The 14468-nt window shown below is 46.0% G+C and overlaps 1 protein-coding gene across 1 annotated transcript; it reads left to right on the forward strand.

Annotated features, from left to right (window-relative positions):
* Positions 1–182: 182 nt before the first annotated feature.
* GDF5 (growth differentiation factor 5) lies at positions 183–4649 on the forward strand. The gene is made up of 2 exons (XM_004370402.2): positions 183–1064; positions 3204–4649. Exons 1-2 carry the CDS (start codon positions 440–442, stop codon positions 4076–4078), a joined length of 1500 nt encoding a protein of 499 aa, XP_004370459.1. The 5' UTR covers positions 183–439; the 3' UTR covers positions 4079–4649.
* The last annotated feature ends 9819 nt before the right edge of the window (positions 4650–14468 follow it).

Consider the following 14468-nt stretch of genomic DNA (forward strand, 5'->3'; position numbering starts at 1 on the left):
GTGTGTGTGAAGTATTTTCACTGGAAAGGATTCAAAACTTAAAAAAAAAAAAACTGGAGCACACAGGCAGCATTACGCCATTCTTCCTTCTTGGAAAAATCCCTCAGCTTTATACAAGCCTCCTTCAAGCCCTCAGTCAGTTGTGCAGGAGAAAGGGGGCGGTCGGCTTTCTCCTTTCAAGAACGAGTTATTTTCAGCTGCTGACTGGAGACTGGTGCACGTCTGGATCCGAGAGCATTTCCACTATGGGACTGGATACAAACACACACCCGGCAGACTTAAAGAGTCTCAGACTGAGGAGAAAGCCTTTCCTTCTGCTGCTACTGCTGCTGCGGCTGCTTTTGAGGGTCCATTCTTTTCATGGTTTTTCCTGCCAAACCAGAGGCACCTTCACTGCTGCCGCCGTTCTCTTTGGTGCCATTCAGCGGCTGGCCAGAGGATGAGACTCCCCAAACTCCTCACTTTCTTGCTTTGGCACTTGGCTTGGCTGGAACTGGAATTCATCTGCACTGTGTTGGGTGCCCCTGACTTGGGCCAGAGACCCCAGGGGGCCAGGCCAGGATTGGCCAAAGCAGAGGCCAAGGAGAGGCCCCCTGTGGCCTGGAACATCTTCAGGCCAGGGGGTCACAGCTATGGTGGGGGGGCTGCCAATGCGAGGGCAAAGGGGGGCAATGGGCATACAGGAGGCCTGACACAGCCCAAGAAGGGTGAACCCAAAAAGCTTCCCCCCAGATCGAATGGGCCTGAACCCAAGCCAGGACACCCTCCCCAGACAAGGCAGGCTGCAGCACGGACTGTGACCCCAAAAGGACAGCTTCCTGGGGGTAAGGCACCCCCAAAGGCAGGATCTGCCCCCAGCCCCTTCCTGCTGAAGAAGGCCAGAGAGCCCGGGCCCCCTCGAGAGCCCAAGGAGCCGTTCCGCCTGCCCCCCATCACGCCCCACGAGTACATGCTTTCGCTGTACAGGACGCTGTCCGATGCTGACAGAAAGGGAGGCAACAGCAGCGTGAAGTTGGAGGCTGGCCTGGCCAACACCATCACCAGCTTTATTGACAAAGGGCAAGGTGAGGGGGCGGGATCGAAGGGGCACGGCTCTTGAGGGAGGGGTGTTGGCATGCGTGGAGGGGCTTTCAGAGCCCTGACACTGCACTGGTGGGAGACGTGTGTGCATCTGGCCTGGGGAGGGTATCTGGGACTTACCTTATACATACCAGATCTTGGGCTGATGATATGTCAGAGCTGGAGGGCACCTATTCCTGCAAGGTGCCCAGAAAGGAGACAAGACCTGCTCAGGGTCATACAACCAGCTGTTGGCAGACTTGAGGACCAGACTCCAAGATCCTTGATTGCCAAGCCATGCTCTGTACCTATGTGCGTTGGCCAAACTTTCCAGGCTCCAGGGGTTTGTAGGTTTTCTCAGATGGCAGAGAGAGAAATGCATCTCTAGGTGGTTTCTCAACTTTGCCCTCAGGCTAGGGGGCAGAGGAGGTAGGGTAGGTGAAGACAGTAAATGGAGCATCTTGGAGTCATGGAACAGTGTTTAGACATATTGGGAGGCAGGAGACCTAGGGTCTAACTCGCAATGTGACCTCGGGAAAGCCCTTTTCCCCTGAGGTCTCAGTTTGCCCATCTGTACAACTATGTAGGGGTTGGAATGGATTTCTGAGAGCCCTTCAGATATGAAAACTTTATGTCCTGTCCTGACAGAGCAGAACGCAGATAATTTTCATCATTGTTCCGGGAGAAAACCTGTTTCCCTCATTTCTCCCCCTGCCCACCGGGTGTTACTGTCTTGGCTGCTTCTCTAAACTTGCTGTGTGATTTCAACAAGTCCCTTCTACCAGGGCCTCAGTTTCTCCATAAGTGTGAAGAGGGGGTTGGACGCAGGTTGTTAAGGTTGCTCGCAGCTGATATAGTCTGCTTCTGGAAGTCTTAGGACTTTGGCTGGCAGGATGGGGGAGGGGTCAAAGAGTGGGAGAGGCTCGTTATTAGAGCTGGCCTGTAGAGGAATGATACGGGGCGGGATGGGGGAGTCACCAAGGCAGCAGGTCTGGCTGAGGTGGGGGAGGTGGCCTGGCTGCCTGCCCAGCCAGGGAAAGCTGTGACCCCTTGGGGGCTCATAAAATAAGTCCTTGTGCCCCCCAGCACTAAGGGAGTTTGGGGAGGGGGAGATGGGGAGTTTAAAGGCCTAATTAGTTACCTTCTAGAGAATATGTGAAAGCTCCCCAATGGCAAATTGGTATTTTGGAAGGAGGGCATGCTGATTTGGACTACTGAGCCTCTCATACACAGTCTTATAGTTTTACACACATGTGGAATCATACACACACACACACACCCACGCACAAATACTTCTTACATACACACGGATCATACACATGCATACACACTCTAAATATTCATACAAGCCCAATCATACATACACATAAACACCACATACATTACCCTTCACATTCGCATATGAACCCAAACATACACATATATACACACACACACAAACTGTCACATATACACACTCACACATTGAGTAGGGTATAAAACACATACACAGCAAAATCATTAGCCTGGGAAGCTTGGGGAAACTGGATTGTAGACCAGCTTTGTAATTAACTCACTGTGTGACCTTAGGCAAGTCACTTGCCCTCTCTCTGCCTCATCTATAAAACGAGAGCACTAAGATCTCTTTTAAGGTATAGTAGAAGCGGCTCATGATTAGGTATAAAAAGTTCTAGGCTACAGTTACAACTCTGGTTTTTTCCTAGCTGGGTGACTTGTGAGAAAGTCACCTAACTTCTCTGAGCCTCAGGTTCCTACTCCATGAAAACTGGGGAAATGATAATGCCCACCCCACCTACCTTACAAGTGAGGTGTCTAATTAGGTAATGGCTAAGAGAGGGATATGTAGAAGGTAGTTATAAAGTTGATGAATCTCTGATACAGATAGATCATTAACACAAGTACCCAGAATCACAAAGAACCACTCAGATACCCATAGCCACATCTACAGATAAACACCCCTGCTTGGTGTGCTGGGTAGGAAGAGCCTTCATTTTGAAAATGGCTCTCAGCAGTTTGGGTCTTGGACCCTGTCAGAGTAGGAAAGAGGTTATAGAAAACTAGTTCTGTGGCCCTCCCCTGAGACCTGGAGGTGACTGGCTCCCTTGCTGAGGGTACAGAGGATGACTTCTGGGTGTTCTTTCTAGATGACCGAGGCCCTGTGGTCAGGAAGCAGAGGTATGTGTTTGACATAAGTGCCCTGGAGAAGGACGGGCTGCTGGGGGCCGAGCTGCGGATCCTGCGGAAGAAGCCCTCAGACGCGGCCAAGCCGGCGGCCCCCGGTAGCGGGCGGACTGCCCAGCTGAAGCTGTCCAGCTGCCCCAGCGGCCGGCAGCCAGCAGCCTTGCTGGATGTGCGCTCCGTGCCAGGCCTGGATGGATCTGGCTGGGAGGTGTTCGACATCTGGAAGCTTTTCCGAAACTTTAAAAACTCGGCCCAGCTGTGCCTGGAGCTGGAAGCCTGGGAACGGGGCCGGGCTGTAGACCTCCGTGGCCTGGGCTTTGACCGGGCTGCCCGACAGGTCCATGAGAAGGCCCTCTTCCTGGTGTTTGGCCACACCAAGAAACGGGACCTATTCTTTAATGAGATTAAGGCCCGCTCTGGCCAGGATGACAAGACTGTGTATGAGTACCTGTTCAGCCAGCGTCGAAAACGACGGGCCCCACTGGCCACTCGCCAGGGCAAGCGGCCCAGCAAGAACCCCAAAGCCCGCTGCAGTCGGAAGGCACTGCATGTCAACTTCAAGGACATGGGCTGGGATGACTGGATCATTGCACCCCTTGAGTATGAGGCCTTCCACTGTGAGGGGCTATGCGAGTTCCCCTTGCGCTCCCACCTGGAGCCCACGAACCATGCGGTCATCCAGACTCTGATGAACTCCATGGACCCTGAGTCCACGCCACCTACCTGCTGTGTGCCCACGAGGCTGAGTCCCATCAGCATCCTCTTCATCGACTCTGCCAACAACGTGGTCTATAAGCAGTATGAGGACATGGTCGTGGAGTCTTGTGGCTGCAGGTAGCAGCCTTGGCCCTCTGACTTCCTGGGTGGCACATCCCCAGGATGCTGGTCACAAGAGCCCCTCCTCATACTCCTGGAATCAGGAAGCTGCAGCTAGGAGCGTCTACACAGCCTGAATGAAAGGGATTCCAACAGCCTTGCTCTCTCTCTGTATGACTTGAGCGAAAAGTCCCTTTCCATCCACAAGTCCCCCTTTCGGAGGATTTCTGCCCCTCTGCCACTCCGACTGGCAGGGACAGGCTTCGGCTGAGGGAGACAGACTTTGAGTGGGACTGAGACCCAGGAGACGGTGTTTTCCAATGAGGCTCAGCCCACGATCGCTCCTTTAGCTGGGGCTTCTTGGCCTCTGGACTCTCCAGGGAGATATGGTGCTATCCTAAGCTCATCTTGTGAGAGCCACAGGTGCCACCTCCTCCTTGAGTCACCTTTGTGTCTGAGGCAGATGAGATGCTGACTGGGCAGGGGTGGGAGAGAGGGGGAGAGGGATGGGGCAGGGGTGACGCATGTGAGGCTGTTAGACTGTTAGATTAAAGTGTACATTGTTGGGATAGAAGGCAAAACTGTGCCTAAAACTGTGGCAAATTTCTTGTTTACTCCAGTGGACCCACTGACCCCTCAAAGCTCAAAGAATTACTGTCCAGGGAGGGGAGGTAGGTTGCCTCGCATGTAAACTTCATTTCCAGGGCCCACTCCTCCCCGCCGCCCCCCCACCCCCCGCCCTTAGAAACTGAAGCAGAATGGGACAGAGAGTACAGGCTGAACAGGGCCAATGCTCACCTCTAACCCCATTCCTGTTCCTTCCAAGGGCCTGCTGGTCTGGAGCTCCATCTGCTCTGTTGGACCCTGGCAACAGAGTTCAGTTTTCTTTCTGACATTCCTCAGTCAAGTTTGTTGTCTCCAAAACGGATCCCTAAATGGGAGGGAAATCGGGGATTTCATTTCCTCTAAAATCATCCCCACTTCATCAGTGTCTGCCCTGGCCTCTTGTCCCACCCCCACATACTCACAGAATTAACTGCCTACCATTTAAAGGGCCATCATCTGCCTCTCCACTGGGGAATCAAGGCTGCCGGTGATTTCTTTTTCCCCTACTGGGGCATCTTCTTTTTGCCACTGGCCACTGTCCCTCGCATGACCTTGTCTGTGGCCCTGTTACCCTCCAAGTTGGCACCCTCACTGCTCCTCACTGCTCTCATGTCACCTCCCACCCCCTCACCCCCATCTCCAGAAACTCTGTTGGACCCTACACATTAAATAAGTAACCTCCGCAGTAACCCCAACAGACCAATGCTAGACACATCTTGACAATGTTTCCACTTGGGGCTTGGCCCAAAGTCAATGCTCACTTCCCTTTCTTTACTAGAATCATTTGGGAGGCATGGGACATGAACCCTTGGGAGGGGAACACAAGTCCCTCTGGTGGGGAAACTTGAGGGTCTGGGTCCTTGGGCTCAGGACTCAGGACCAGGTTCTACTTGGCTGAAGAAAGATCGAGGGAGGCCCAGGAGAAGGGAGTCTAGGCCTCTGGGTCCCACCCAGGGGACCTCAAATTTTTCCCCACCTCTTTCCAGCTGGGTCTTTGATTCCCAAGATTGCTAGCCAAAGCTGTTTTTCAACAGTAGGGATTCCTGCCCAGGTATGGGCAGATCTTGTGTCCCTTCCCTCTAGGCCTGAAACCTGGGCCGTCAGGAGCTGAAGCAAGAGCCCAGTACAGGGGGTGACCTGCCCTAGAGCTGCCTCCTTGGCTTGTTACCTGTCCCTGAGAGGCCAGACTGAGCCTGGAGCCTAGCCCTCCTGGCCAGGGTTGTTCTGTTTGGCTGGTGGTGGGGTGGGGAGCTCTGGAAGTAAACAAAGGAGCTGCCACAGCACACAGAGTTCTGGTATATGTGAGAGGAGAATGAGCCCGGAAGGGAGGTATGGGGAAGCCAAAGGAGTGTGCTGTGGATACAGGGAAAGTAGTGTTGAAGCTGGGTGGCTGGAAACCCCAGGACAGAGAGGCAGGGGACAAGTGGGTCACAGATGGAGTGGCTCTTAAACTCACTTATTGCCTGGGATGTGTATCTCTGGTTTCTTGGAAAGTTCTGACAGAACCAGAGCTGCTCCCTGCCTTCACCCCGTCTGAGAGGCTCATGTCAGCTCACCCATAGTTCTCCTCCTGCTGGAGGCCTGGGCTTTGAGTCGACTGTTGTGGCTCTGGCTTGATACCCCAGGAACTTCCTCTCCCACCTCAACCTGCCCTAGAATGATTTTCCACAAAAGAGCCACTCAGACTGTGCCCTCACCCTTCTTTCCCACCCAGGCCATGGAGATCAAATTAAATTAGTGTGGTGGGAACAGCCCTTCCACTCTACCCATTGGATCTGTTCAGTTGTCTCTTTGGAAAATGCTCTCCACCAGGCACTCACCTTCAGTCCCACTCATAGCAGGCTGCATACTGCATACTGCATACTGTGTACTGTATGCTACATTCATGTCCAAAAGGGTACAAGGCTTAGGTCATACTTTAGAGTTCACTAACACTGTCTCCTGTCCATGGTTTCGCAGCTCTGAAGGGTTCAAAAGGCTGCCCAGGTTCACATTTCAGATGTCACTTAGAGCTGGAGGCCTTGGACAAGGAACTTAATTCTCCAAACCTTGGTTTCCTCATTTGTAAAAAGTGGAGGAGGAGAAACAACACACCTATTTCACAGGGCTATGAGGATTATGGAGGGCACTCAATACAGTACCTGGTACAGAGGTAGCACTCAGTAAATGTTAGCTGTTATCATATTGTGCCTTAAACAGTCCTGTAAAGCAGGCAGGACAAGGAATATTATGCCCCATTTTTATGGATGAGGAAGCTGAAACCCAGAGAGGTGAGGTGGCAGAGTGGTAACAGCTTGCCTGCAGGTCTTTGCCAGTCTCACCATTCTTTATACCATTCTTGCCACTTTTCTGGACCCCCAGCTCCACTGCCCCTCGTCCTGGCCAGTAGTTGAATTACCTCCCTGGGTCTTGGCTCCCTTGTCTTACAAGCATCTCCCTGGACTCCTAGGAGAAATAGATGCAGAGTTTAGGGCAGGGAAAAGGAGAGGCCCATAGGTGATGAAAGAGAAGAGCCTCCTAGCGCTCTGCTCCCCATCTTGGGCCCTTCCACATACGCGTGTGCCAGGGTCCCTAGCAGGAGGATCAACTTTCCTAGGCTTGGAACATGCAACCTTGGGAAGCCTCTCAGACTTCACTCTGACTCCACTAGTTCTTCCAATCTGAAAACAGATGTGAGGAAGCATAATAGAGAAAGGTTAATCCATGTACTTGGAAGTCAGGCAGACCTGGGTTCCAGTTCTCGTACTCCCACTTTCCAGCTGAGTGACTGACCTTTGGGCAAGTTACTTAACTAACCGCTCTGTGAAGTAGGATGTGAGGCCATCTGTTCAGAGACAGCAGAAAGAGGTCAGATTCAAAATTTGAGGAACATGGAAAGTTTTGGAGCGTGGGGGTAGATTTGAGATCATAATAAAGTTGGGAACTCTGAATTTTTCGTGGCTCCGATATGCCCCTTTTATGTTTTCTTCAGCAGTACACATGCAGTACAGATGCAGCCATGGAATAAATGGACAATTGCAGGACTGGGGTCATTCTTTGTGGCCAGGATAGAAGAACATCTGAGCAAGGGATTTAATATTGGCAAGAGAGTAATTAAAACAATAGTCTGTATGGTCTAGATAGGCAAAGAAGTGAAGAGTGGGGAAGGTTGATAGACTGTAAAGAGAAGAGACAAAAAGCCTGAAGGTCTCAATGGAGTAGAATTATAAGTGTACTAGGAGTAATGCATGAAAACTGAAAGGATAGGAGAGTGAGATAGAGAATGGCATAAATTTAAAAATTCAGAATTAAAACAGTTCTGGTGAAGAGGTCTGTAGGTGGCCATGAGAGTGGGCGGCTGAGGTCGGGTAAAGGAAATGAGAGCCGAGACTCATTCTTGTGTATGGAGAGGTCTAGAATCATGGCAGGTCTTTGGGCAGAGTGGAAAACTGAAAGGCAAGCACCTAGTCCTCAGAGAATAAGGGAGTGTGAGAGAGAATTTGGTAATGACAATGAAGAAGGACAGAAAGTGGTATGACAAGGGTACTAGCCTCAAAGGAGAAAGTTTTTGTTTTTACTTTTTAGCAAGAGTCTGAGGAGTTGTGGTCTGAAAGAACACCTGAGGCATGTGGAGAACTGCAGCCCTGCTGGAGAACCTAAGTAGAGAATGCAGGTGACTGAGCAAGCTCCACATGAAAGGGCTACAGAGGATATAGTTTCTCAGAGGAAAGCCAGGTGCCAGGAAGGTTAGTACACGTAGGAAAGATTTGGTCAGGAAAGCAAGAGTGTACGGGAGTGTGTTAAAGTGTCCGGAGAAGACAGAAGGAGCGGGTCACTCTCCCTGTGTCTCTATTCCAGCACAACATGCCTTGTTTTTCTTTTGTTTTTAAAACAGCTCTAAAGAAAGACAATATTAGTTCAATGTTTGTGGTGCAAATGATACCATCGAGAAAGTGAAAACACAGAATAAGAAAAAATATTTTCCAGTGATATATCTGATAAAGGACTTGTATCCAGAATATAGAAAGAATTCTTACAACTCAATAATAAGAAAACATTCAATTAAAAAATGAGCATGCAATTCACCTATTTAAAGTGTACAGTTTAATGTTTTTAGTATAATCATAGGGCTGTGCAACCATCACTGCAATTTAATCCAGAACATTTTCACCCCCCACAAAAGAACCACCACACCCGTTTGCAGTCAATTCCCTGCCCCTGGCAACTGTTAATCAACTTTCTGTCTTTATGTTGTTGTTAGGTGCTCTTGAGTTGATTCCAACTCATAGCGACCCTATAGGACAGAATAGAACTGCCCAATAGGTTTCCAAGGAGTGGCTGGTGGATTTGAGCTGCCAACCTTTAGGTTAGCAGCCGAGCTGTCAACCACTGCGCCACCAGGGCTCCTTCTGTCTTTATAGACTGGCTTATTTTGGACATTTCATGTAAATAGAATCGTTCGATATGTGATCTTTTGTGACTGGCTTCTTTCACTTAACGTTAATTGTCTTAGTTATCTAGTGCTGCTATAGCATAAATACTACAAATAGATGGCTTTAACAAACAGAAATTTATTTTCTTACAGTTTTAGGAGGCTAGAAGTCCGAATTCAGGGTGCCACCTCTAGGGAGGGCTTTCTTTTTCTCTCTCTGTCTGCTCTGAAGGAAGATGTGTTTCTCTTCTGAGCTTCTGCTGCTGGGCAATCTTCATGTGGCTTGGCAGCTCTCTTCCTTCATCTCTGCTAGCTCACTTGCTTATTTAATCTCTTTTATGTCTCAAAAGATACTGACTCAAGACACACTCTACATGAATCCTGCCTCATTAATATAACAAAGCCAACCCATTCCCAAATGGGATATAACCACAGGCATAGACATTAGGAATTACAGCACATATTTTGGGGGGATGCAAGTCAATCCATAACAAGTGTTTTCAAAGTTCATCCATGTTGTAACATGTATCAGTATTTCATTTCTTTTTTTGATCAATAATATTCCATTGTATGGATATACATACTACATTTTGTATGTATGTATATGTGTGTGTATGTATGTATATGCAATGCTACTGTGAACAATTTTGTGCAAGTTTTTGTGTGGACATGTTTTCATTTCCTATGAATGGAATTCCTAGGTCATGTGGTAATTCTGTCAATTTGTCGTACGGTGGTGGCTTGTGTGTTGCTTTGATGCTGGAAGCTATGCCACTGGTATTTCAAATACCAGCAGGGTCACCTATGGTGGACAGGTTTCAGCAGAGTTTCCATACTAAGACAGACTAGGAGGAAAGATCTGGTAGTCTACTTCAGAAAAAAATGAAAACCTTACGAATAGCAGCAGAACATTGTGATATAGTGCAGGAAGATGAGTCCGTCAGATTGGACGGCACTCAAACTATTACTGGGAAAGAGCTGCCTCCTCAAAGTAGAGTCAACCTTAATGATGTAGATGGAGTCAAGCTTTCGGGAACTTCATTTGCTGATGTGGCATGACTCAAAATGAGAAGAAACAGCTGCAAACATCCATTAATAATTGGAACATGGAATGTATGAATTATAAATCTAGGAAAATAGGAAGTCGTCAAAAATGAAATAGAACATGTAAAGATCAATATCCTAGGCCTCAGTGAGCTGAAATGGACTGATACTGGCCATTTTGAATCAGACAATCATGTGGTCTACTATGCTGGGAATGACAAATTGAAAAGGAATGACACTGTGTTCATTATCAAAAAGAACGTTTCAAGATCTATCCTGATGCACAATGCTGTTAGTGATAGGATAATATCCATATGCCTACAAGGAAGACCAGTTAATATGACTATTATTCAAATTTACCCACCAACCACTAATGCCAAAGATGAGGAAATTGAAGATTTTTACCAACTTCTGCAGTCTGAAATTGATCAAAGATGCAATTAAGATGCATTGATAATTACTGGAGATTGGAATGCAAAAGTTGGAAAGAAAGAAGAAGGATTAGTAGTTGGAAAATATGGCCTTGGTAATAGAAATGACTCCAGGGATCGAATGATAGAATTTTGCAAGACCAACAACTTACTCATTGCAGTACCTTTTTTCAACATCATAAACGGTGATTACACACGTCGACTTCACCAGACAGAAATCACAGGAATCAAATCAAGTACCTCTGTGGAAAAAGATGATGGAAAAGCTCAATATCATCAGTCAGAACAAGGCCAGGGGCTGACTGTGGAACAAACCATCAATTGCTCATACGCAAGCTCAAATTGAAACTGAAGAAAATTAAAACAAGTCCACAAGAGCCAAGTATTACCTTGAATATATCCCACCTGAATTTGGAGACCATCTCAAGAATAGATTTTACACATTGAACACAAATGAGTGAAGACCAGACAAGTTGTGGGATGATATCAAGGACATCATACATGAAGAAAGTAAAAGGTCATTAAAAAGACAGGAAAGAATGAAAAGACCAAAATGGATATCAGAAGAGATTCTGAAACTTGCTCTTGAACGTACAGTAGCTAAAGTGAATGGAAGAAATGATGAAGTAAAAGGGCCGAACAGAAGATTCCAAAGGGTGGCTCGAAAGATAAAGTATTATAATAAAATATGCAAAGACCTAGAGTTAGAAAACAAAAGAGAAGAACATGCTTGGCATTTCTCAAGCTGAAAGAACTGAAGAAAAAATTCAAGCCTTGAGTTGAAATTTCTGAAGGATTCTATGAGCAAAAAGGAGTGCTGGTGGCGCAGCTAGTGGTTAAGAGTTCAGTGCTAACCAAAAGGTCAGCAGTTCGAATCCACCACTTGTTCCTTGGAAACTCTATGGGGCGGCTCTACTCTGTCCAATAGGGTCGCTCTTAGTTGGAATCAACTTGACAGCAGTGGGTTTGTTTTTTTGTTTTTGTTTTTATGGGCAAAATATTGAACGACCCAGGAAGCATCAAAGGAAGATGGAAGGAATACACAGTTACTCTACCAAAAAGAATTGGTCAGTGTTCAACAATTTCAGGAGATAGTAAATGATCAAGAAATGATGGTTTTGAAAAAAGAAGTTGAAGCTGCACTGAAGGGAATGGTGAAAAAACAAGGCTCCAGGAATTGACAGAATACCGATTTAGATGTTCAACAAACAGATGCAGCACTGGAGGTGCTCACTTTTCTATGCCAACAAATTTGGAAGACAGCTACCTGGCCAACCAACTGGAAGAGGTCCCTATTTGTGCCCATTCCAAAGAAAGGTGATCCAACAGAATATGGAAATTAACAAACAATATCATTAATATCACATGCAAGTAAACTTTTGCTGAAGATAAGTCACAAATGGTTGCAGCAGTACATTGACAGGGAACTGCCAGAAATTCAAGCCGGATTCAGAGGAGAACATGGAACAAGGGATATCATTGCTGATGTCAGATGGACCTTGGCTGGAAGCAGAGAATACCAGAAAGATGTTTACCTCTGTTTTATTGACTATGCAAAGACATTCAACCGTGTGGATCATAACAAATTATGGATAACATTGCGAAGAATGGGAATTCCAGAACCCTTAATTGTGCTCTTTTAAAGTATTAAGAAGCAAAGATATCACTTGGAGAACTAAGTGTGCCTGACCCAAGCCATGAACCTGTACATACAACAAAAGGCAGTCGTTCAAACAGAACAAGGGGATACTCTGTGGTTTAAAATCAGAAAAGGTGTGCATCAGAGTTGTATCCTTTCACCATGCTTATTCAGTCTGTATGCTGAGCAGATAATCTGAGAAGCTGGACAATATGAAGAAGAACATAGCATCAGGATTGGTGGAAGACTCATTAACAACCTGCGATATGCAGATGACACAACCTGGCTTGCTGAAAGCAATGAGGACTTGAAACACTGACGAAGATCAAAGACTACAGCCTTCAATGTGGATTACACCTCAACATAAAGAAAAAAATCCTTATAACTGGACCAATAAGCAACATCATGATAAATGGAGAAAATATTGAAGTTGTTAAGGATTTCATTTTACTTGGATCAACACCCATGGAAGCAGCAGTCAAGAAATCAAATGACATATTGCATTGGACAAATCTGCTGCAAAAGATCTCTTTAAAGTGTTAAAAAGCAGAGATATCATTTTGAGGACTAAGGTGTGCCTGACCCAAGCCATGATATTTTCAGTCACCTCATATGCATGTGAAAGCTGGACAGTGAATAACGAAGACCGAAGAAGAATTGATGCTTTGAATTATGGTGTTGGTGAAGAATATTGATTATACCATGGACTGCCAGAAGAACGAACAAGCCTGTTTTGGAAGAAATACAGACAGAATGCTCCTTAGAAGCAAGGATGGCAGGACTTCATTTCACATACATATATGATTTGGAAATATTTTCTCCCATTGTGTCTTTTTGCTTTCTTGATGGTATGATTTGCAAAACAAAAGTTTCTAATTTTGATGAAGTTCAATTTATCTATTTTTTCTTTTGTTGCTTGTGTGCTTTTGGTGTCATATCTAAGAAGGCTTTGCCTAACACAAGGGCACAAAGATGTACTCCATTTTCTTCTAAAAGTTGCATAGTTTTAGCTCTTACATTTGGGTCTGTGATCTCTTTTTGAGCTATTTGTGTGTGCTGTGAAGCAGGGGTCCAACTTCCTTCTTTTGCATTGGCTTTAAAAAAAAATTGTAAATATGCATTATACCTCCCTCCTCCAAACTGTAATATCCTTGAGGGCAAGGACCAAGTCCTACTTTTTTGTATTTTCCACAGAACCAATGAGTATACTTTTTTCAGAATAAGATGCTGAAGGTGAATTGTATGAAATATGTTTTTTAAAATTTTAAAGGTAACTGTATATATATGATACGAATTCAAACAGGAATAAAGGATGTGTAGTGAAAAGTATACCTACCTTCCATACCTAACCTCCTAGTCCCCCAGCCCCCTCCCTAAGAATCAACAACCATAACTGCCATTACCGGTTTTCTTATGTATCCTTCCAGTGATTTTCTAGACATATACAGTTGATTTTTGTTATTAGCCACAAACGCTGAATTAGTGAATACTGAAGCATTGTGCCTAAGCAAATACATAGTTAAGTTCCTGCAAGTCAACTGGTCGGTACATACAATACATATCCTTATTTTACGTGTGTTTCTGTTTAAACCAACCAACCAACCAACCAACCAAACAAACCTGTTGCCGTTGAGTCGATTCTGACTCATAGTGACCTTATAGGACAGAGTAGAAATGCCCCCATAGGGTTTCCAAGGAGTGGCTGGGGGATTCAAACTGCCAACCTTTTGGTTAGCAGCCGTAGCTCTTAACTACTAAGCCACCAGGGCTCTCTCTCTCTGTGTATATATATATATATATATATATTGCATTAACATTGTACTCACAGCCAACAGCAGTATAGCTCATGCCTGAACAAAGCTTATCTAAGACACATATTTTCTTTGTAAAGCACATCACAGCATTCTTGTGCTTAGGAACACTAGACAGCACTTCAACACTATGCTTGGGGGCCATTTTAAAAAGTGAAAAATCACCATGGAAAAGCACAAAAATGCAAAAAACATGGAACTAAATAGACCAGGAAAAAGACATGTTTACAGTATGAAAGCTGAAACAAGAAGGCTGAGTGTCATCTTGTTTGACCTCAGCTGGGAAAATGTGGGTTGGATGACTCAAATTTTTCGCCACTCTGTACATGTCTGCAAATGACAGCGAAAGTGCCAGGAGTATTGATTTTGGGGTTACAAATAAATTTTAGTGAGTAGGCAAATTTGCAAATATGGAACCTATGAATAATGAGATCAACTGTACTGGCACACTCAGAATAGAATCCAAAGTC

This window comes from Trichechus manatus, unplaced genomic scaffold, assembly GCF_000243295.1.
Source record: "Trichechus manatus latirostris isolate Lorelei unplaced genomic scaffold, TriManLat1.0 scaffold00008, whole genome shotgun sequence".
Lineage (NCBI taxonomy): Eukaryota > Metazoa > Chordata > Mammalia > Sirenia > Trichechidae > Trichechus > Trichechus manatus.